Below are 22,886 nucleotides of genomic sequence, written 5' to 3'. Positions count from 1 at the left end.
AACGACTTTATCTCTCTGCTTTGAATACCCCCTTCAAACCCTTTATGGGGACCGTGAAACCGCGCCGGCGCTGTCACAAGTGTCAGAAATGTCGGCAACAAAGCGGCTCTCATGCTGCGTCACGCTAAATTATGAAATGTTATATGATATGACATTACAGTGACCCTGCCACAGCCGCACAAATGCATGTTGCGGTTGTGCTGCAACCGAGGCGTCCTGAAGCGATACTCTTTTATCTTTTGGCTGTCCTGAATTAAAGTGCCAAGCCGCGCTGGAGTGAGCTGGCGTGAGCAGGGACGAGTGCTGCCCCGGGCGGCACACGCGGCGGCGCACGGTTGGTGGGACTGTTAGACACGCCCGCGCAGATCGCCCCGTCTCCTCCCCTGGCAGCATCTTGAGTACCATGCTATCAAACCGAGGAGCAGGTTGTGGCGCTCCGTCCCAACCAAATGCCGCAGCTGGGGGCGCCACAGCTGCGTTTGACCCGGCCGGCCAGCTGTCATGCCGCAAGCGACGGCGGGGGTGCAGCGTCGCCGACGCCTTGGCCCGAAACACCGGCCGCGGGCCCGTGCGCGATCTCGGCACTCGTGCAGCAAGAGCCAGCTGCCTTTGCACTTGCGGCTGGGCTGGCCCCTCAGCGCCTGTGGACGCAGCCACGTGCAGCGGTTCGGCCTTGGCCAGCAGAGGCTGCCATGTAGCCCGCTGCTGCTGGTCCAGCGGCCGGCCGGCCCCCAGAGGCTCCCCCGCCTTGTGCCCATTTGGTAGCATACCTTACAGCCGTACAGGCGTTAAGGCGGTCCCCGCTGTTGGCAGCAGCTCCGCAGCGGAAGCTACAGACTCCGCGCCGCGCACACTGCTAGCCGCCAAGATGCCGCGCGCAGGGCTTTTGCTTGCCAGGCAGCGCATTGCTGTTGTACCGGTGACGATAGAAGAGGCTGGTGCTGCGGCTGCGTCTACCGCCACACGGCCGCCGCCCGCAGCCGCCGTGGCCTCTGCGTCGAGCGTAGCTGCACGCAGCACCGGCAGCTCAGCACGCAGTGGCGGCGGCGGCGGTGGAAGCGCAGGCAATGGCTTTCAGCAGTTATCACAGCAGGCGCAGCCACGGCAGATGGACACGGAGGTTGTGAAGCGGCGTAAGCTAGAGCGGCTGGAGAGGCTGCTGCGTCAGCTGTCCAGCCTGCCGCCAGACGTCGCGTACGCCACGCCAGGCCGTGCACCAGGCAGTGGAACTGCAGGCGGCAGTGGGTTTACCGGGCGGGTTGCAGTGGGGCAGGGGGGACAGCGCGCAACGTCTCCGCTGCGTCAGGAGCGGCAGCAGCAGCGTCAGGAGCAGCAGGCGGCGAGGGCGGCTGGGAGGCAGTCACTTTGGTGGCGTCGGCGGATGGCTGCGGCAGGCCGAGCGCCCGGCTCGCTCGTGCCGGGGGGTGTGCCCGTGCTGCCGCGCCACCTGAGGCTGGTGCCACCGACACTGAGCCCCTCACTGCCAGCCGCCCTCTTGCAAACCTCGGCACCAACGCCAAACGCCGGTAATGCTCTGCGGGGCGAAGGGGACTTTAAGGAGCCGGCAGCGGCTTCGTCCGCGTTCGAGCCCCCATCGGATGTGACTGCTGGGGCGCGGCAAGGACTGCACAAGGAGCGACCGGCGGCAACCTCGCCGCCAGCAGCCGCGGTGCCACCCGCAGCGGGCGCTTTCCTGTCGGGGCCAGGTCCTTCGAGCCTTCACTTCCAGGCCGTGCAACGAGCCCTGGCGGCTAGCGCTATCAGCGGCAGGGCCCCAGCCCGTTCACCCAAAGCCGGGGCGGCGAGTAGGCCTTGGCCTGGCGCAGATCCATCCGCGCAACCGGTGACGCCTTCGACAGCACCTGGCAACAAAGGACAGGCCGCCCCTGGCGCGTTGCCCGGGGCTGCTGCAGCTGCTACCAGCGGGCTGGGGTCGACGGCTACCCCCGGGCCCGGCGCAAGCACAGCAGTACGACAGACAGACACCAGCAGCAGCAGCACCAGCAGCAGCGGCGGGCCTGAGGCTAGTGCGCTGGCGCTGGGGCAACTCCCGGGGACTGGGCACGCCCTGCCGCCCTGGCAGACGCGTGGCGCCGTTGCAGGCACAAAGGTCCTGAACGGACTCGCTGGTGGTGCAGGTTTGGCAGCGCACGCCGCACTCTCAACAGCTCAGGCAGGGCCCAAGTCTCTGCGGCTGCGCCCAGGGCTGCGGGCAAAGCTGGGCTCGGGGCTGGGCCGGGTGGCAGGGCTCAGGGGGCCCGGCCTGCAGCGCAAGCAGGCGCAGGTGCCTGCGGAGCCGGCGCAACCGGGGCGAGGCGATGCAGAGGTATCGGACGGGGCTAGCGGGCCAGGTCAGGCAGCGGAGTTGTCAGCGGCAGCGCCGGAGCTCCTTGCGCCAGCACTATCGTCAGGAACATCCGACCCGGCACCAGCAGCAGCCGCCGCAAATGTGTCTGTACCGAAGCCGGCATCGTCCGCGCCATCAGCACCGCTGGCAGCTGTCTGCACAGCAAGTTTGGCAGCAGCAACCAGCCTGGCTGAGGCCACAGCGGTTGTGGCTGGCCCCAGCGGGGACGGCAGCATCAGCAGCATGGCTGCAAATGCAGACGACATCCTGCAGCCGCCGACACGGCTGCAGGAGGCGCGTGACGCTCTGTTGCACGGTCCCACTGTCTCCCGCCTGACCGCCCAGGTGCTACTCCGGCCTCCGCCGAGGCGCAAGGGCCCAGCGGCGACAGCCAGTGCTGGTGCTGTTTCCGGCACCGCAGCTACCACGAGCGGCGATGGCGCAGCTTTGGTGGAGCTGCCAAAGGCAGCGAAGCTGGAGGGAAGCGCGTCAGGCAGCGCTGCAACGGTGGCGGCGGCCTTGGCGGACAAGATGGCTGGGCCACCGCCGCCGCTGGCCCCCGCGCCGCCGCCGCCGCGGGCTGACCACATCATCGCCTCGCGCCCGGAGCTCACCTCGCCGCCACCAACACCGCCACCGCCGCCGCCGCCGCTGCAGCTGCTGCTCTCGTCGCGGCAGCAGCGCCCGGACCGGCCGGTGGGCGCGGACCCAGCACCGGCGGCGCCGGCCGCCCTCCCGCCTGCGCAGAACACCTTCCGCCCCATGCGCGCGCCGCAGACGGGGCCGGTGCCGCCCCCGCGCGAGCTCCGCCCGCCCGGCTTCGACGCCGGTCAGCCCGCGGCTTCGCAGCCCGTGGCCGGCGTGCATGCGCACGCGCTGCTGTCGCCGCGCGACCTCACCTCCTCGCTGTTCGCGGCTCCGTCGTGGGTGCACGTGGCGCAGCTGGTGCACCGCTACGCGGCGGCGCTGAACGGCATCTCCGTGGCGGCCGCGCTCAAGCGCCTGGCCAAGGTGTGCGAGCCGCGCATGCTGGACGCGGCGCGGCCCGACGGCGCGGCGCTGCTGAGCATGCTGCAGCACCTGTGCTTCCAGGTGGGTGCCCAGCGGTGCAGGAGGGCGGGGAGAGGGGCGGAGGGGCGGCGCACACAGCAGGGCGGAACGGGTGGGCTGCTTGGCTGCTCAGGGTGGGTGAGCGGGTGGAGAGAGCCGGTTGAAAGGCGTGGATGCAGGCACGGTGGGCGGGTGCAGACTCGCGGGAGCGTGAAGGACGGGCGCAGGGTGGTACAGCCGCCTACATCGCGCGCACTGCTGACTTACCCACCCCCGGCTCACCATTGCCCGCACACAGGCGGAGCAGCACCTTCCTTCCATGGGCCCCTGTGAGGTATCTGGCGTGCTGTGGGCGCTCGCCTCGCTGGGTTACTACCCGCCGCCGCACCTGGCGGCGGGGCTGGCTGGCTGCCTGCTGCAGGAGCAGCTGGATCGGGCCAATGGACTTGACCTGGCCAACGGGCTGTGGGCACTGGGCGTGCTGGGCTGGCCGGTGCGCCAACGGCAGCTGCGGGCGGCTTGGCAGCGTATGCAGGTGCGGGGGGCGGCGGGGCGTGGGTGCGGAGCTGGGAAGGGGCATGGAGAGGACGAGGAGAAGGGTCCAAGGCGCTCGGTTGGGTGCACGCCGGTGTTGGAAACGGGGACGGGAGTAGGAGGCAGCGACGGCATGGAAACCTGCATCGTGTGACATGGCTCCACTGGGCTTTGCCGCCGACACGCCTGCAGGCCTGCTACGTGCCTGGCGACCGCTCCAGCGGCCGCTCGCTATTGGTGGTGCTCAACAGCGCGACCAAGCTGGGCCTGCGACTCAGCCAGGCAGAGGTTAGCGCGGGACGGTTGCGCGGGATTAGGAGCTTGCTTGCGGTTTGTGCGTGCCGGCACTGCGTTTAACGTTGCACACGCGCCATTGCGGGCCGCCTACGCTCAACACTTACCGGCACTCGCCCATCATACCGTACTCACCCACCACGCCGCCGCGCAACCCTGCACGCCCCGAGCAGCTGACCCACCTGGAGTCTCAGCTGGTGGGCCTGGCGCCCGCCATGAGCGGCCACGACGTCGCCAACGCCCTGGCCTCCCTCACACGCCTGGCCGAGACGGCAGCCGCAGCGACCTCAGCGGGCAGCCGCGATGGCAGTGGCTACAGCAGTAGTAGCAGTAGTAGCAGTAGTGGCGGTGGCATTGACGCCGCAGAGGTACCGGCACCGCTGGCTGCGGATGAGCGGGAGGACGGGCCTGACGCAGGGGCGGAGCTGGAGGAGGGAGAAAGGGACGAGGGCGCGGCGTCCGCAGCTGGAGCGGAGCTGGAGGGGCCCAAGGGCTCCTACCGGCCGCAGGCCGGCACGCTACGGGTGCTGCTGGCGCGTGCGGCTTCGATGGTGAGAAGGCGCGGTGACGGGGCGCCAGGCCTGCGGCCTCATGGCCTGCGGCGTCATGTGATACCGCCTTGCTTTTGGGGTCCTGCCCCCCCCTGGAGCTGCAGCTCGTGAGCCAGCGTTCCCGCCCCCGACTGCATGTCCTATTGCGCGCGCACGGTCTGTACGAGTGTCCTTTCCCTTTGGTGTCCAACACACATGCACACACACACACACATGCTGGCTTCGTTTTGTTGTTTTTTTCTAACACACATGCTGGTACAGGTGTCCTCCCTGCGCGGTGACGAGGCGGCCATGCTTCTGTATTCGGTGGCCCGCCTGCGCTTCCAGCCGCCCGACAGCCTCACCGGGGCGCTGTACAGGTGAGGGCCTGGGGGGACAGGACACCGGGATGGAAGGACGGCCCGATCGCGAGCACGCACCTCACCGCCTTGCCCACGCCACCCGCCTCCACACAACAACCTGCACCTATCCTATCACCCCTGCTGTACCTGTTGCTCCATCCATACCGTAAGATATGGCACATGTTGATGCATTTCGTCGTGCCGAACCCCGCACACCCTCCACCTGCAGCCGCACCGCCTCCCAGCGCGGCGCCACCTCGCCGTCCACTCTGGCGCTGCTGCTCTGGGCCGCCGGCCGCCTGCGCACGCAGCCGCCGGGCTGGTGGGTGGCGGCACTGGTGGAGGAGGCGGCGCGCCGCCTGCCGCGCCTGCCGCCCAGCGTCGTGGCCACGGCCCTGAATGGGGTGGTGCAGCTGCGCTCGTACGCGGTGGAGCCGGCACTGGCGGGCGCCTTCCTGGAGAGGGCCGCGGAGGTGCTGCCGGACTTCAGCGCACAGGAGGTGGGGCGGCGCGGGCGTGGCGTGGCGTGGTGTGTGGTTGCGGTGACCGCGTAGTGTGTGGGCACTGTGGGTGCGTGCTGCACCTAGCAGTGGGGCAGCGAGTGTGTGCGACATGCCTCTTGGTCTCAGCAGTCCGCGGTTTCATTCGGGTACCTCAGCGGTGGCCTGACTCCTTGTATGTGTGCAATGTGGCGCAGGTCGCCAACACGGCCTGGGCGCTGGGGCAGCTGCCGCTGGACTGCGTGCCTGCGCCCACGCCCCGCTCAGCGCTGTGGTGCGCGCTGGCGGACCGAGCCCGAGAGCTGGGCTTTGCGTCCTTCACGCCGCAGGGCCTCGCCAACCTGCTGTGGGGCCTGGCGGTTGTGGCGGCTGCGCAGCCGCCGTCCTCTCGCTCCGCCGCTACTGAGCAGGCGGCGTCGGGCGCGCCTGCGGCCATGTCCCTGGATGGGCCTGCGGCTGAGGCTGCCAGGGCGGAGCGCGCCGCGAGGGCGCGGCGGCGGGCGGTCGCGCGGCCACCGCAGCCGCTGTCGCGGGAGACGCAGCAGCGGAATGCCCGCTCGCGCGGGGCCGCGGTGGCGGCTGCAGCGGCCACGGAGCTGCTGCTGCAGGGCAGCCCTGGTGGCGCGGCGGAGCTGGGGGCGGCGCTGCAGGCGGCACTCCCGCGCATGGACGAGGTGGTGAGTCAGAGGCAATGCGCAGATGGGCTCCTTGCGCCCAGCTTAGATATCGCAAGTCATAACGGATACCCTGAGTCACATTGGCGCCACTGCCTCCTGCCGCGCAATTACGCAACCGGCCTTCACGACACGCTCCCCGCCCGGTTACAGGAGCTGAGCATGGTGCTGTGGGCGCTGGCAAAGCTGCGGTTGGACCCCGGCCAGGCCTGGATGGAGGCGGCAGTGGCGCGCGGCGCCGCGCTGGCGCCCCGCATGCCGCTGGAGGGACTGTCGGCCTTTGTTCACGCGCTGACGTGGGCGCGGCCGGCGCCAGCGCCTGATGCGGCGCTGTTGGCGGTGCTGGAGGAGGAGGTGGCGAGGCGCATGGCGCATGTGGAGAATCGGCGGGCGCGCAATGGGCTGTCATCGCGCCTGGCGTTTATGCGCGCGCGGCTGGCGCGCCGCGCTGCGCACGAGGCGTTGATGGCGCGGCGGCGGCAGCACGCACGGCCGGCCCGGGCACTGCAGCTGGAGACGCGGCGGGAGCGGCTTCAGCTGCGCAAGCAGCCGAGCGGTTATGGCGGGCCATCGCCGCAAGCGTCTGAGGCAGGTACTGTTGCCATGAAGCGGTAGGTAGGGGCAGCACGAGGTGCGTGTGCAACAGGCAGCGGCCACAGGTTGGTGGCAGGCGACCAGGGAGGGCCCTGACGCGAGCGACGTCGCTTCGTCCCGGCGTTAGCACTCGAAGAAGCGTGACATGTTTGCAGGTGGGGATGAGCAATCGCGTTTGTGCGTGGGTGCAGCTGAAACATGAACAGGACTGGGCTTAAGGTCAGGCCGGCATTGGTAGTCCCATAGCTACGATGGGGGAGGCTGGGGTCCATGATTTGTGGTGTAGAAGTGGTTGGTACGGACAGGCGCATCAAAGCGGCCGTGACAGGTGGCGCGGAGCAGGGCGAGGAACACACGTCTGGGCGGTGGTAGCTTGTCAGGCTGCAGGCGTACAGACTTTCGGAAGCGCCACCCCCAGGTGTTGAGGCACATAGTAGTTGCTTGCTTTGTGCCCTCAGCGGCACGCAGCTCAGCCTCGGCTGAACAGCTGACATGCGACATGCTGCAGCCGCAGGGCGAGGCGTTTACAACCGCGAGGTTTTCGAGCTTTCTGGGCCGCGCCTTGGGTTCTGCGTGCGTCCAGTCCATACGAGTCGTTGCTCATACTGGTTTGGGTGTTGCGCCATCGCTCGGCATGTGTGCAGTTCGAAAACCAAATGTGCAGGGGCCGCAAGCAGGGACCAAAAGCTTTCGCGCGCATCACTAGTCTGGCCTCCACATCTTTCACCAAAAACACGTGTTCTGCGTGAGCCGCCCTCGTTCTCTGGGCGTTGCTGCCTGTAACCAGGACTTGCCTGTTTGCCCAAGCGCATTGGCCGCTGTATTTTCACCTAGTAGCAGGCAACTGTTATTACATTGAAAGACCTCGACTAGTCTGTTCACGACCGGCCTTCTGTTGCGGGGCGCCATGGCCCCGGCGGGGCTGCACCGCCTGACGCGGCGCTCGGCGGTTCTGGAGCAATCGAACATTCGCTGTCCGCTCATAAGACCTTGCCCTGTAGCCCGCCGCCTGTGTGCCGCCGGCCCATTGCCAAGCCCCGCCTGCTCAGTTTCTTTGTCACTGAGTCGGCGACACACGCCCAGCATTCGCGCGTGGAGTGGAGGCGCTAGCTTGAACACACCAGTAGTCAACACAGCCAGCACTGAGCGCCGACCGGCGACGACCAAGAGCGCTCGCCTTCGTGTCGCGGTCGACGTGGATGAAGGTGCGTAGCACTCCGCGACCCCTTGCCCACACGCCGTCACGTGCGGTTGTGCCGCTCATGCCTGCCCGAGGCTCTAGCCTCGCGTTGCCTCCCACCCGCTTCAACTTGATCACTTTGTTTTATCTGCCACCGGGCCCAAAGCTCTGAGCCTCCGGGCGTACCACCTGCCAAGCACCCCCACCCCACACACACACGAACACACACGCACACAACATTGACTGCTCTTCACTGTCCTTAACCAAACCAAACCGCTTGCTTAATCAAATGCGGTCACGCAGTTCTCGGGCGCTTCGTGTTCGCTCTGAACCAGTTCTGCAAGGACCACTACGGCATGGAGTACAAAGTCGGCGACTACTGGATTTACGAGTTCGCCAAGGTTTGGAAGGGGGGCGTAAGGAGGAGGCACGAGGAGGAGCAAGAGGAGGGAGGGGGAAGGAAAGAGGATGGGGCGGGGAAAGAGAAAGAAGGAGAAGGATGGCGGAGGACAAAGGGAAGGGGCTTTGCAGAGGCACGGTGGAGCGAATGGTGTACGGGCTGCCAAGAGAGGCTGGGTTATGGCTGCTGTGGACAGGGGGAGAGCATAGCGGGCGAGCACAGCGCATGTAGCGGCGCAGGGGCCCGCACGGTGTAGAAGTTGCGGACGGAGGGGCAAGGCCACCGCCCAACGGCCCTGCCCTCCCGCCGCCTTGCTGCTGCCCTACCACCTCCCCGCCCAGATTTGGCACTGCAGCCAGGAGCGCTCCAACGAGATCGTGCACGAGTTCTTCAAGTCGCAGCACTTCACGGACGGCATCCCCGTCATCCCCGGTGAGCACCCGGAAGGGCGGCTGCGTGGGGCAAGGGGCAGGCGCTGGTATGCGCCTGGTGGGCAGGGCGCCGGCGCGCAGCCCACGCCCAGATCAGCGCTACAGCCCGTAAGGGGCGCCTTCCATCCCCGGCAACCCCGTGGCAATGCGAACATGCTGTCCGGCAGCTTGCGGTGCAGCCCTGCGCTCGCTGGGTCTGGTCCCCGTGAAGCCCATCCGTCCCAGCCTGGTCTGCCCCAGCCCACCCACCCACTCGCCCCTTCCCCCACCCCTTCTTTCCCCAGGCGCGCTGGAGGCGCTGACGCGGCTGTCCGGTGCCGACATGGAGCTGGTGGTGGTGACCAGCCGGCAGCACGTGATCCAGGACGTGACGCTGGACTGGCTGGACAGGCACTACGGAGGACTGTTCCAGGTAAGGGGGGGCTGGGGGTTTGTGATGATGGTTTGGGAGGCAGTTTCGAAGATTGAGCCTGGAGTGCACTGGGCGGGGAGCGAGAAGGGTGCAGTCGCCCATGCAAGATGGAGTGATCCATTACAGTGACGAAATGTGGCGGGTTCGGTCGCTGTCCAGTCACGTATGAACAGAGACCCCGGGCGGCTTGGGCGAAATGTGGGGACAGGTGTGGGAGTCGCTTGCGTCCACCACACTCGAGAAGCAGATGGCTAGGGGCATGGGGACGCAGGGAGGGGGAGCATGGAAAGCCGGCGGTCACGTAAGGTTACGGAAGGGTGTCGGGGCTGTCAAATGGACAGGAGAAGAGGGCTCAATCTCGGTGGCGGGCGGACTGGGCCCTGAAGGTGCGAGTATCGGCAGAAGCGGGCATACAGCTGCGCGGCCGGCAGGCAGGGTTCCCTGGGGAGGAAGGACCTGGTCCACGGAAGCGCACGGACGGCGAATCGATGGAACGCCGCGATGCGGGGGCGCCAGGACATGACAGCGCGAGGGGCTGGAAGGAAACGTGCGTCACACGCCGCTGCCATCTCCACACTGCTGCTCCGCTGCGCTGCGCTGTGCGCAGGAGGTGTACTTTGGCAACCACTTTGCGCTTGAAGGCACCAGCCGCAAGAAATCCGACATCTGCAAGTAAGTGGGCGGCGCGCAGCAAGCCGGCAGGCGACAGTCTTCGTGTCCAGTAGCCCGGAGGCGGAAGTCGGTTCCGGTCGCATCCTCTTAGGCCGAGGGGTTTTGGGTGGGCCGTTTGCCACTACGGAGCACGAGAGGGCAAGACTGGCCTGGGTAGCCGTGGAAACCTCATGTGCAATGCTGGGACTGCACTGGCATCCATTACAGCTTTTACCCGCTGATGACCCCGCGGCCCCGCCCCAACCCCGTCCATACCTAAAACCTCATCTCCTGGTGTTTACAATCCACCCCTCTGACCCGCAGGACCATCGGCGCGCAGGTTCTGATTGATGACAACCCCTCCTACGCCACCGAGTGCGCCGCCGCCGGCATCCGGGTGCTGCTGTACGACTGGCAGGGCGCCTACCCCTGGAGCAAGCTGCCCACCAGCGGGTGAGGGCGGGGAGGAGGGGAAGGAGGGAGGGCCGGCAAGGGGTGCAGGGAGGGGGTGCGCGCTGGGAGAAGGGGGCGTGTGGACAGGAGGGGGCGCGTGGACAGCAGGGGGGCATGTGAACAGGAGGGGGCGAGGGGGTCTCGCGGCGATGGATGCGCGCGTGGCGGCATTGAGACTGCGGTCAAAGCAGGGCCGCAGCAGGGTCCGGGCAGACGGCGGCGGGTACCTACTTTGTTTGGACCCCACAAGCCTGGCCTAAGCGCGTTGTGCCACTCTCCGTTCTCCTACCCACCTTGTCGGCGCAGTGTGCGCAACCGGGAGTTGATCACGGTGGTGCGGGACTGGGCTGAGGTGGAGGCGGCGCTGGCGGAACTGGCGCCCAGCCTGGCGGCAGCGGCGCCGGAGGGGGGTCACGCAGCGTCGAACAACAGCTGAGGCGGCTTGGAGTTTGGAGTTGGAAGGCGGCCGCAAGCTGGGGCTGCTGCAGCTGCGCCATTGACTGGAGCGGCTGCCGATGGTGCAGCGGCGCAGACATTGTGTTTGAAGGGGGAGCTGCGGGATGGGTCTGCTCAGAGCGCGCGGACTCCGCGACTGAGGAAGCGGCACGGCGAAACGACATTTATGCAGGTGGTCGGTGCGTGGTTCAAAGGAAGATCTTGGCTGGATAGGAGGCATGCGCCTGGATTCCGGGATGCCGAACCGGTTTGCTTGGCTTGGGCCATGGGGTGGGGTGGTGCCGCGAATCCCGGCGCCGAGCGCGCATGGCTTTCCCGGCGGTCCAGACCCGCCCAAGGCTTGTCCACGCCACATTGGCCAGGATGCACCCTGCAAGTTGGTGAGGGCCGAGGAGTCGAATGGTCGGCCGAGGCACGCGTACGACCCTCGCTGCCTGTACTATTATTAACACAGTACTGATGTAGTGTTAGGTTAGCTGCTACAGGCTGCGGGTGTGGCCCTGCTTCCTTTACCATACAACTCGCGGGAGTATTAGCCAATTCGATATTGCTTGGAATTGCTGTCCTGGATTGTGAGGTAGCGAATTCAGGTTCTTGTGTGGTTTCGATGCTGTTAGTTCGCGAGCGTCGATGTGCTCGCCACGGCTGTAAGCCGCGGGATCGTGTGTGTGTGAGGGGGGGGGGGGGTAATGTGTCGGTGATGTAAATGTGTGCTGACTGCTGAGCACGCCGTCGTCTAAGATTTAAGTCTCCTCTCGCAGTTGCATCCCTACCCCGCCCAGTCCCCGCCCAGTCCCCGTTCCTGCCTGCAGCCACCTGCACCGCCGATGACGCTCACGTGCGCCTGGACCACTCCTTCCGTGTAAATTCTTTCCGCCGCGCGACAGCGCGGCACCTTCGGCGGCACTCGATGCTCAATGCTGCCTGTGCGCCAACAGTAATCTCCACACCGCTTCTTAGGAACAAGTGCGTGCAGTGGAAAGCGACTTCCTGTGTGCGTACACGGCGCCCCAGGCCGCACCGGGCACTACTGGCCTTCGGCAAGACAGTACCGTACGGACTTCACTGTGTTACTGCTGCTTCCGCGGCCCATAACCCACCCCACTGGCGGTGGCGGCGCAGGGCCTGGGCGCAGCAGTGGCGGCGTGCATGTGCGTAGCAGAGGCGGCAGGCAAGGCCACGTGGATGTGTGATGGGACAGGGTTTAGGCAGGTTGGCGAGGTTCTGTAGGGTGCAGCTAATGCCCATACCCCAAGCAGACGGCAAACCGTTTGCAGTGGCAGAGCAGAAGTGCATGGCTGGTCGAACGCCGTAGTTACTGTACCGACAAGTTGCTGGCTGGCTGGAAGTTTGCTGATGCGCATTCCTCACGCTCCGGGCGCCCGGCCAGGCGATAGCACCACACAGACACACCGCAACGCCACACTCGCGATGCAGAGCCGCAGCGCACCTGCAGGAAGATGACCAGCGTCCACGGATGAGCACCAGAGGCAACCGCAGAGAAAATGCAGACAGAATGCAGCAAAGCATGGCCACGTGGAGAACGCGGCGCCGCCCGAGAAGCGGCGCCGGCGCGCAGGTTGGGACCTGCCGATGTCTGGTTTGCAGTCTTTGCTGGCGAGCATAGCATGGCAAGGTGTGCGATTGTCCTGTGCAAGCGGAACCTTACCAGTCACTGTTGCAGTCATTACCCGCGTGATGCGGCGCGGTGTGGGAACCGACCCCGGCTGTCTCCGGGAGATGAGGCCTCAGATGGCGCGACACGGCGTGGGCTGCGCCTACTTCCCCCGTGCTTTACGGGACCACCTCCCTTTGTCGCCTGCCTGCAGGGGCGCTTCGACTCTGCTTCCCGCGTGCGGTGTGTGTGTGTCTAGTGCTATCGCCTGGCCAGGCGCCTGGAGCGGGTGGAAATATGGAATGCGCATCAGCAATCTAGCAGCCTGTCAGCAAGCCAGCTATTCTTCGGCACAGTCACTCGGGCGTTCGACCAGCCGCGCGCTCATGCCTTGCCGTTGCAACTTGATGGTTGAATGCTGGGGTCTGGGACACTGGGACTATGCTGCACGTGTTGGGGACTACGGCACCCTGCCGCTTACCCTGTCCCACCGCACTCCATTGTCCGTTGAGGGGGTTGATTTACAGTGACCCGGCGGGGCTGGCAGAGAGCATGTGCGTCCGCCGCAGGTGCCCCGTCAAGCGCGAAAACGCTGATTCAGCAATTAGCCTGTCGCATATCACATATGTACATGCAACATGTCTGCATACAAAGTACAGATCCACCAGGGGTGCCCCTGAGATCCGCAGTCGCCAACGTACCGCATCACCCGCGGCCCCACAATGCTCTGCGGGGTTCTGCCCGCACGTTCGTCACAACGATGCCGATCCAAAAGCTTTTGCGCAGGCCGCCAATTTATGTCGTAGCATTGCAGCCTTGTCATCCTGCACAGCCTGCGTTTGATATTAACTGCAAACTCACGCCATCGGGCTCCCGTTCACGCTTCAGCAGTGCTAGCTTGAAGAAAAGCAGGCACAGCACTACCCACATCTAAGGTTGTATCACCATGTGCACACGTCGGCAACAAGGTCAGGGTGATTTCGGGGTTGAGCTTGAGGCACACTCTCACTCACCAACCTCCCGCGCCGCGTTGCACAAGCCAGTGGTGCCGGCTCGCGCTAACGCACATATCACCACGCATTATTCAAAGTCATCTTAGACCCGTACAAACCCCCGCTTAGGTTGGAAACGTAAGCGCATATTGCAGCGCCGCTGAAAAAATCGTCGAGGGCGCGTTTGTGTTGGTCGACCCAATGCGACACAATGCTTCCTCTGCAACAATGCAGCAACCTCGGTCATCGCCACTCACACAAACATCCTACGCGCTGGCACACCAGGGTAACAATAAATTGCCGAGCTTGTTGACTGACCAGCAAAAGTAAACTGTAATTGGAAATACCGGAAGCTCTCGGAGGTCAACACAGACGTAGCTCAGACTGCCCAGGTTGTGGATCATGGTATGTTTTTCACCGCAGAAACCCGCCGCACAAAGTGACCCGCAACCGCTCCGGCTACGATCAGTTTGTGAAGCTCCGGGACACACGCAAATCTTCCTACGCACGTAAACATGAATCCTCCTTCACAAAGCACGGCCCGCAGATCATGAAAAAGAACTGCACCTCTGGACATTCATCTCGACAAGATCACCAACTTCAAACCCGTATAGCGCCTAGGGCCATAGGGGACCTCCGTAAGCGCAGAGCTGTCCAAATGCTAGCAGCAATGGCTCGCCTCCATTCCATGGCGTGGACAATCTTGCGGCTGGCGCACAAGCGCCCCCCCACTCATTGAAGCAGTAAAATCATGCATCACGGAAGCCCCGCCACGTTCACATATCCAAAGAACCGGCAACGCACCTCGACGCACTTCCAAATATGCATGCTGCAAGCTTGCCGTTTGGTCAGAGTGAGTGTTTACGCACGCAAGCACGCAGCTCGCTTGTCCTCTATAGTCCGTGTTTGCCCCTCATTCTCATCTCGCGTTATTGCCCTCGGCGTGCTAGCAGCTCCTCGCACGAGCGGAAGCTTTACGCTAAGGCCATCACAGCGAAGCCTCGAGGCGCATGCATGCGCCTGTGTGCGTGTTTGCCATGTATGGCATGCATGTGCACAATCAGGGCCGCCGTGCGCACCCGATGGATGCCGCTGCCTCATGTGGCCCTGCCGCAAGTGCGTCTCTCCCTCTGCCCAAGACGCTTCGTATCAATACCGCCACCCCCATCCCCTTACCATACCCTGCTTGAATGAATGGCTGCGCGCTGTCTCAGCAGCACGCATTACGACAGTCGTGTGCTCAACCACGACGCCTTTTATTTATTGCCTGGTGATGCGGGCACTGAGCTAGCATAAGCCATCCCCACCCCGCGATGCAACACAGGCGTGTAAAGCTGACCGCCCTTCAACCTGTGTGGCAATCAGTTTTCATGATAGGAATCACCATCGGGTGTGTTACGCCAGCTTCCGCTCCTCCTCCTGCTGATCTTCATGGTTATCACCCTGCAGGCGCCCTCACCGCCGGAGGAGCGCCCGCAAAGACTGCCGCAGTGACCGTCGCCCCTTCTTCACTGCTGGCGGGGGCGGAGGCCGAGGCGGCGGCGGTGGCGGCGAGTTCACTTTGTACAATTTCACCAGGTTGTCGATGAAGCTGAAGGTGTTCTGGTTGATAACTGCAGCGCCGTTCCATTGCGTTGTAATGTTCTTGGCCTCGTAAGCAACGACGAAGCGCGCGCGGGGCCCGGTGCTGGAGCTACTGAAGATTGCCGCGCCCGACTGGCCGCCCATTATGTCGCAGCGGTTGATCAGTCCGGTGGTGGCGTTCAGATTGCAGGGGTTAACGTTGTCGGTGGTGCAGTTAGTGCGCCAGCGCGTGCCGGTGATCTTGTCACCTGCGGATGCACAGGTGTGCGTGGGGGCAGGATCAGGGCTGGACGAGGGCAGGTGCGGGGAGATGCTGCAATTAGCAATAAGTTACGCAGGCGCCATCGCTTGGTGCACAGGTAAGCCATTGCGAGACAGTCACGCAGCGCTTGGCTTTGCTATGCATTAGCATGTGCAGTACTACTCACTAGGGAAGCCCGAGGTGTTGACTTGCAGGACCTGCGCGAGGCAGTCGTAGCCGTAGCCCAACCAGCCGGTCAGGTCGCCGGGCTGCGTGTTGAGAATCGCAACCGCCAGGTCGTTGCCGGGGGTGCTGTTGGTGTACAAACTCGTGTATTGCTGCGCACGGACAGGCAAGACATCAGTTAGTTTGTGGCTAACAAGTGTCTGCGTCTCATAAAACGAAATAAGCTCAAGCAAAGGCACGTTTGATGAGTCACACACTCCGGGCAAGGCCCCCCAGGCTGTTGCAGCCGTCACGCACCACGAACTTGACGGTCGCGGTGCCGTAGGGGTTGATGCCGCTGCGCGCGCCGGGCGCGAAGCTGAATGTATCCATCCAAAGCACTGGCGAGCGCACCACGTTGACGACGCAGTGCGCCGCCAGCAGGACAGCGTTGTTGGAGATGAGCGTGCCGCTGCACCAATAGAACAGCCCGTCGACTGCGCAGGCACACATGTGCAGCAAGGCGTGTTTAGGATTAGTAGCCTGCTTGGCAGGCTCGAAGGCTGTTGTGCTGCGTTATCCTGACAGTAAAAGGACTAGCTAGCAGATGACAGACCATCGTTTCCACAGCACCGCACTACAACTATCCCCCCTCCAGATGAGGCGTCCCGACGAATTCAACTCGCAGATACGAGAGCAGAGCCGCCATACTCCTCAGATCAGTCGTATCCCCGGAAGCAGAGCCTGCATACTTCCGTGCCCAGCAGGTGGCGCGGATCGAACCCGTGCCTTGAGGATAGCTGGTCTCGATACCACTTGTTGTGCTGCGTTATCCTGACAGTAAAAGGACTAGCTAGCAGATGACAGACCATCGTTTCCACAGCACCGCACTACAAAGGCTCTGAAAAAGTGAAAGCGTAGCCCCTTCAGCCTACACGCAACCGCGCACCAGCTACTTACGTGGGTTGCGGTAGGTGAAGCGACCAGACGCGCGGCCCGGGTACACGTCCGTGGTCTCCTCGATGCGGTCGTCGCGGCTCGGGATTACCCAAGACAGCTGCCGCCGGCGCTCCTGCAGCCCCGCGGCACGCGCTTCCTGGGCATCGTTCTCGCCCTCGCCCTCCGCACCATCGTCGTAGACCTCTTCCTCCACGTACACATCGTTGATGCCCGCAGCATACTCGGACTCCTCCTCTTGCACCTGCTGGTGGTCCACCTCCCGATCCTCCTGGTGCGACGCTGCATGCTGTGTTGCGACTGTGGCCACAGCCTCCAGCTCTCGCCGCTTGGCGGGCGCTGCGGCGGGCGCCGCCGCCGGCGTGCTGCCCTCCGAGGCGGCGCCACGGCTGGCGTCGCTGCCGGCGCTGGTGCGGCCACGCTGCGAGCGGTAGGCCGCCATCTCCGCACCCGTGAGCTTCTGCGCACGCGCAAACAATGACCCACGTATAAGCGGAAGCGAGCAAGCAAGTAATCGAGGAAGCAACATTTCAGAACCCCACTACAGAGGCAGAACGGGATGCATGCACGAACAACACACCCGGATACCTCGCGCCTCACCTTCGCAAATGCCTGGCCGTCAGACGTGATGCGGTACTCCGTGACCTCACTAGGATCAGCGGCGTTGTCCGGAACGCCGCGGTTAGCCAGCCCGGGTGGTGAGACCGTCAGCAGCGGCGTTGGTAGTGGGTTGAATGCGCTGCACAAGGTAGGAAGGACAAGGACAAGGTCAGCGTGGGCGAAGGAACTGCTGTGGAAAGTTCCTCTAACCATGTCAACCATTTTCACTCCCGTGCAACCTGCCCAGTAAAGATTAAGACGCATGTCCGTTGCCAAGCCCACCTGCCCTCCTGCATGAACCGCCGGTCGCTGACGGCGGGCTTGGCGCCCGAGCCGAAGTCGGAGGGCGGGCGCACAGCGATCATCACAAACCCCTCGCCCCGGAACCGTTGCATGGACGACTTGCCAACGCTGAATTCTGACTCCGTCAAGCGCGTCGCCGCATCGTCCACAATCGCCGCGCTGCCCTGCTGACGCCGGCGCTGCGCCGCCGTGCCTGACACGCGAGCGTTTATGGAAGAGCGCCCGTGGCACCGTTCCTCGGTAGCGATGATGCCCTGGCAGCGGGCCAGACAGGCATTCTGCAGCTCCAGTCCGCTCTCGCTACACACTGGCTGCCGCGTCAGAGGGCAAGCGGTGCAATCGTGTTGCACGGCGAGCTTGCGAGCAGCCGCTGCGGTGCTGCCGTCGGCCAGGAGTACGCGGGCTCGCCGGGCATGTCGCCTGTGCGTAAGTACGGGCGCAGCGGCGAAAGACATATACAGACGGTACGAACGGGTTGGCGGGCGGACACACGTGCGCATGGCGGCGTGACGAGCAGTGCACGTCGTTGCTGCCCGGAAACCACGGGACCTTGAAGCATAATGAGACCCTTCGCAGCCCAGGAGCGCGCTAGATTGGGCTGTGGTTGGGACGCCAAGAGGCCGGGCCAGGTTGCGAACAGAACCCGGCTTCACGGCTTTTGTCGAACTCCGACCTTGCTGCCCACAGGGAACGCAGAACGGTTGGCTTTCGTTCGCTTGGGCTCGCTTTGCTTCCAACTGAAACCAGTTACAAGTCTACGTGTCCAACTGCTATGTCTTTGTTCCGCGATACCACCGCGCTGCGCTTGCGTTGCGCGATTCTGCTCAGAAACTGGCCACCTGTCCTGAGGCCGCGTTCTCTTGCCGCTCTCGTCTGCTGCATCAGAGAAGGTATGCTCGTGATATCTGCAGTGCGTTCTTGCTGCCGACTCATTCGGAGTTGCATTTGGTGCTGGGAGGCGAGGTAAGGCCATGTCTGACGCAGGGCCACGCCCCAACACAAACCGCAGCCAGGAGGTGGAACATAGACGGAGGAGCTACTCAATGGGATGTAACATCGTCTCCGGACACTATTCGACGTGGCCCTTTCAAGCACCGAGCGCCGCGACCCTACCCTCACTCACCCGGCTGCTGCCGACGCAAACGTTGGTACCACAGCGGACGTTATCAGAAGAGCCAGAAATAAAGTGCAGCTGGTGCTAGCCTTTTGAGTTGCTGGCCCGGGTCGAGGGCTCACCATTTGTTGCGACTGGTCCCCCAGGACCCAGTGCTTGAGCTACGTTGACTGGAATAAGTTCAAAAGTACGGTATGCAATGGTTTAGGCCGCATATGACGGCGTTTCAGAAACTTCGGCTGGGAACTGAGCGTTCTCTGTCGACAGTAGTCGCCTTCGAGTGATTTAGAGCTGTAACAGTATGTGTGTAAGTAAGACAATTAATTTATCCAACTTTACCAAATCCCAGTTGGGAAGTTTGGCCCGGGTTTGTGAGCTGCGAGCCCATGCCGAGGGCCCGAATGGCAGTACAGCCCGGAATCAACAATTCGCTTGATAAAGTTGGACACTAACGCAGTCTGAGAGCACACCAAAAAGATATTGAAAACAGGGCGTGCTAACGAGCGGCTTGTCGCGGCTGGACTGGTTCGCCCGCGACACCAGCGCTCGAACAGCTGCGCAGAAGCCGTGTCCCTCGGAGCAGTTGAGCAAAGATATGATCGCCAGCTCGTAATTGCCGCTGCAACCTGCGCTGCGACGTTAGACTCGAACGAAAGTTCCTACCTGCCCGGGTGGCGCCAGGTGGCGCGCAAAAGCTTCGCTTTAAGCGTTGGAGTTTGTTGCATTTATGCCAGGTTCCATGCACGATCTTGACCCGGTCTCAGCAAACGGTTGGCCCCGCTGTAACCGGCTTTTGCCCGCCAAAGTTGTGCGTACGAAAGCGTGAATTTGCACGCAACTTGTCCGCAACAAGGATCGTGTCTTCATGTGCCCACCAGTTGTGAGTGCCGCTTTGGGCAAGCAATGACAGAAGGGACAGCCACTGTAGTGACAGTTCACCCAAGAGTTCACCGGTGTGCAGGACCGGTCTGGCCGTGGGGTCCAAAAGTGGGTTCCAGCACGCTGCAGGACGCCGCCAGCAGCAAAGCCCGGCAGCGAGACGGAGTCGCACATGTGGAACAATTGAGAGGCAGCGCTGGGCAGCGAATTTAAGCGGCGGGAGGAAAGCGAGAACAAGGGGGCAGGGGAGTTATTTTGTGAGTAATGCTGCTATCCTGACAGGCTTAGATTTCAGCATCACTTCGCGCATGCTTTTACTGAACTGCAAGCCACTGCTCACCCTTAGATCCATCCAATGCTTATATTTGCACATGTGTATGCCGGGTTGCTTGCCATCTGAGGGGAATGCATGCTGGTCCGCAACCAGCATGTTCCCACCGTCGCACGCCCTCATCACATGGGCTCTGAAGATGGATAAGATAGTTCCGTCGGGTAAGAGCGTGCCTGCTCTCCACTCCTACCTCGTCTCATCCGTACCCGGCCTATGCCACACGTACTCACACGTCGACACCCTGTGCAGCCACAGCCGCGCGCACCATCCGGCTGCCGCCGGGTTCGCCCATGTCTCCCGTGCCTCGTCCACTAGCGCATCGAAAGCCAGGCTTCGGTTCTGTGCGACAAGATATCTTCCCTCGCATGGGAAAAGTGGGCTGAGCCACGTGTCTAGTCTGAGGCCGCAAGCGTCTACCTCATCTCCCGGACATAGCCGGGGTCGGTTCGTACAGGCACGTCCCGCCGTAATGTGTCCAGCACTGTCCAGCCACGTCCCGTAGCCGCGTTACTAGATTCCATTTGGGAGCACAGGAGCATAAGCACCCCCATTCGGGGACCAAACTAGCTGCATATATAAGTGTTGCAGGCGTTATAAGGGCCCCCCGGCCCGGGCCTCGGTTTCTACAAGGACAGGAATGCACGTCGTGCTCACCACCTTGTAACCACACACAACAACGTCCCGCTGTCAAGCAACAGCACAGCCAAGACAGAACTTGGCGATTGTGGTACTCAGTTTGCGTGGTGGTATTTTGCTTACTATGCGTTCTGTGCTAAATTCTATTGTAAAAGCCCAGGCATTGTTTTGCTCTCAAGGAATGCAATGGCAATCGGGCCAGCTCTGGACTGGACTGGCTACCGCAGAACTTCATGTGGCATCCTCATAGTGTCCGAATTCCCCGAGCTTCCATCACATGACACAGTGCCAGCTCAACACGAGGCACTTCGCTGCAGGAGCACAGCGTCACTCCAGGGGCAGTATAGTCGATCTTCAGCCCGTCCGGCAGTGCATGACAGCTACCAGTACCGGTTGAGCGCCCCCAGCCAAGCCCCCAGCCATCCTGGGGTCTCATGGGCCATGGCCGCTTGGCCTACCAGCGCAGCAGGTGCAAGCAGCCCCGCATCGTAAATCAGTCATATAACACGGTACACCGCGAACTCAATCCCCATACATCCTTTCGGCATCGTCGTTTGTCATGGAAGCCATCCCTTTGCCTCCAACAGTATTTACTAGAAAGCATGATGGGGAACCTAGCTCCTGACAGCTTTTCCCTCTACTAGGCAGCCACCACTACCCTGCAGCTCTGTCGACCATGTTATAACTTAATCTTACGCAGCCCTGCAGCGCAGGACCACTTTCAACATGCTCAGCAACGTGATGCCACCAGCAGCAGTCAATTATGCAACGTCACGAGAATTTCAGCATGTCCACAACGGCCTCCACAACCAGCTTTCACTTCATGCCTCCCAGCCGCAAGTCACGTCCGCCATGCCCCGCATTAAACACTCGGCCACATCAGTTGCTGGAAATGCCGTAGATTGGTCCACGAATGCGCCGCGCCAGTTGCATATCCTTGGGCACTGCAGCCAGAAAGTGCAGGGATACCATGTAATGAAGTTAATGCTTGTCATTGCTAGCCCTGTACAGCCCAATGCCCCCATCAACCCCACTCCGCGCAGCGTTGACCACAAGGATGCATGCACCGCCACATGTCGCAAGTGCGCGCCACCCAGCAGAGCTCCCATTCCCTGCCTGCTGGCGTGCTACTGCAACCCCTTTGCTTCCCGTGCACTCACTGATGGTGACGCGCTTTGCGTGGATTGCGCAGAGGTTGCAGTCCTCCAGCAGGTGGACCAGCATGTCCTCGCTGGCCTGCGTGTGCAGATGAGGGGAGGGCAGTGACAACGGTCTGAGCAGTCTGGCCGTGACCAACTGAGACACGATTCCGCTGACCCCACCACCCCTCACCCAGCGAAAAGGATACAGGAGCAACAGCAGCATGCATGTCCGTCCTTGTACGCCCTCTTGCTGCGTACCTCCTGCAGCGCCAGTAGTGCCTCCGCAGTCCAACGGAAGGGCTCGCGCAGCATCTGGTTGCTGATTTCACGGACCTGCATGCACATGCCAGCAGTTTTGGTATGTTGGATAATGTGTATGGATTGGGGTTGCTATCAGAAGCAAACACTGCTGTTCAATGCACAGGGGAGGGATTCTTCAGCGCACAATGCAGTCAGGATTGTGCTTGACCCGCAGACACGTTGACGGTGCGGGCGAGAGCACCCCATTTCCGTGCTACCCTCACCAATCGCGAGAAGGGCAGCTTGCGGATGAGCAGGTCTGTGGACTTCTGGTACTTGCGGATTTCTCGCAGTGCCACGGTTCCAGGCCGGTAGCGGTGGGGCTCTACGTGGGGGACAAAGGCATGCCCTTTGGTGTCGCACGTGTGACGGCATGCCATGGCGCGACCCCTATCACCACATCTGCCATCTAGCGTGCAGGACTCCCATCGTTGCATCAATAGCCAACAAGAGTCTGGGCGCAGGAGAGTCATTGGGCATGTGCGTTTGGAATCCCTGTTGCAAAGCACTGCTACTCCGGCATGCGCAGGGGCATGCGCGGAGCTCACTCTTTCCCGTTGGTGTGCCTCCACCCGGGCTTCGGCCCCCGCGCGTCGGCGTCGCTGCAGCTCCGCTTGGTCGCTTCGATTTCGTAGGTGTTGCTGCCTCGGCCTGCGCCTTTCGCCCTGGCCGAGCCTGCGCGAGGAGGCTGGTCAGCCGCTGGTCCACGCTGCCGAACGTGCCCACGCAGGTTGGAACCCCGGCGTTGACCGACATGGAGTCATATCCTCACACTCACTGGCTTCGACTGTTTCGTCCTCGCCATAGCGACTGCTGGTCACAAGTCAACGTCCAAGTCAGTAATTGGGAAGGTCGTCGTGCCACAGCGCGCAACGCTTGCACTAATCCCGGTAATCTACTGCTAGTCTTGCAGGCTGTTGCTTGCGTAACGCTTCATACAAAAGGCGCGAGTCAACCAGGGCACTATTTTGACAGCCCGTCTGGATTTCTGTCTGCTTGATCCTTTGAGTTGTTATCTAGAAACTATGTTGCGTCGATGCTTTAGTATATGTCCATGTGAACCGTTTGCAGAAGGCACACATTGATGGGACACTGAAAAACGGACTCCCGCCCAATCCCAACTCAATAGCAGGTGCCGCTCTACGTGCACAAGCCAACA

General features: G+C 62.9%; 4 protein-coding genes across 4 annotated transcripts; 2 read left to right on the top strand and 2 right to left on the bottom strand.

Annotated features, from left to right (window-relative positions):
* The first annotated feature begins 74 nt into the window (after positions 1-74).
* On the top strand, positions 75-7,480 carry CHLRE_16g661588v5 (uncharacterized protein). Its single transcript, XM_043070995.1, has 8 exons — positions 75-3,439; positions 3,696-3,932; positions 4,124-4,219; positions 4,399-4,776; positions 5,038-5,135; positions 5,347-5,617; positions 5,815-6,294; positions 6,445-7,480. The coding sequence occupies exons 1-8, from the start codon at positions 869-871 to the stop codon at positions 6,904-6,906; spliced, it is 4,593 nt and encodes a 1,530-aa protein (XP_042915637.1). The 5' UTR covers positions 75-868; the 3' UTR covers positions 6,907-7,480.
* A 112-nt stretch (positions 7,481-7,592) lies between these two features.
* On the top strand, positions 7,593-11,628 carry CHLRE_16g661550v5 (uncharacterized protein). Its single transcript, XM_043070994.1, has 7 exons — positions 7,593-8,090; positions 8,369-8,466; positions 8,807-8,897; positions 9,181-9,308; positions 9,916-9,980; positions 10,284-10,412; positions 10,719-11,628. The coding sequence occupies exons 1-7, from the start codon at positions 7,793-7,795 to the stop codon at positions 10,846-10,848; spliced, it is 939 nt and encodes a 312-aa protein (XP_042915636.1). The 5' UTR covers positions 7,593-7,792; the 3' UTR covers positions 10,849-11,628.
* Positions 11,629-12,992: 1,364 nt separating this feature from the next.
* On the bottom strand, positions 12,993-19,324 carry CHLRE_16g661500v5 (uncharacterized protein). Its single transcript, XM_043070993.1, has 7 exons — positions 18,449-19,324; positions 17,305-17,745; positions 17,023-17,161; positions 16,426-16,882; positions 15,784-15,962; positions 15,488-15,638; positions 12,993-15,307 (listed from the first exon to the last, which is right to left on the bottom strand). Exons 1-7 carry the CDS (start codon positions 18,562-18,564, stop codon positions 14,931-14,933), a joined length of 1,860 nt encoding a protein of 619 aa, XP_042915635.1. The 5' UTR covers positions 18,565-19,324; the 3' UTR covers positions 12,993-14,930.
* A 238-nt stretch (positions 19,325-19,562) lies between these two features.
* On the bottom strand, positions 19,563-22,784 carry CHLRE_16g661450v5 (uncharacterized protein). Its single transcript, XM_001697817.2, has 6 exons — positions 22,506-22,784; positions 22,276-22,402; positions 21,952-22,052; positions 21,686-21,760; positions 21,446-21,521; positions 19,563-21,229 (listed from the first exon to the last, which is right to left on the bottom strand). Exons 1-6 carry the CDS (start codon positions 22,530-22,532, stop codon positions 21,165-21,167), a joined length of 471 nt encoding a protein of 156 aa, XP_001697869.1. The 5' UTR covers positions 22,533-22,784; the 3' UTR covers positions 19,563-21,164.
* Positions 22,785-22,886: the final 102 nt, after the last annotated feature.

The sequence above is a fragment of the Chlamydomonas reinhardtii genome, chromosome 16 (genome assembly GCF_000002595.2).
Source record: "Chlamydomonas reinhardtii strain CC-503 cw92 mt+ chromosome 16, whole genome shotgun sequence".
In the NCBI taxonomy this organism is placed as follows: domain Eukaryota; kingdom Viridiplantae; phylum Chlorophyta; class Chlorophyceae; order Chlamydomonadales; family Chlamydomonadaceae; genus Chlamydomonas; species Chlamydomonas reinhardtii.
Note: the sequence above shows the minus strand (reverse complement) of the source record. Positions and strands in the feature narration are given on the sequence as shown.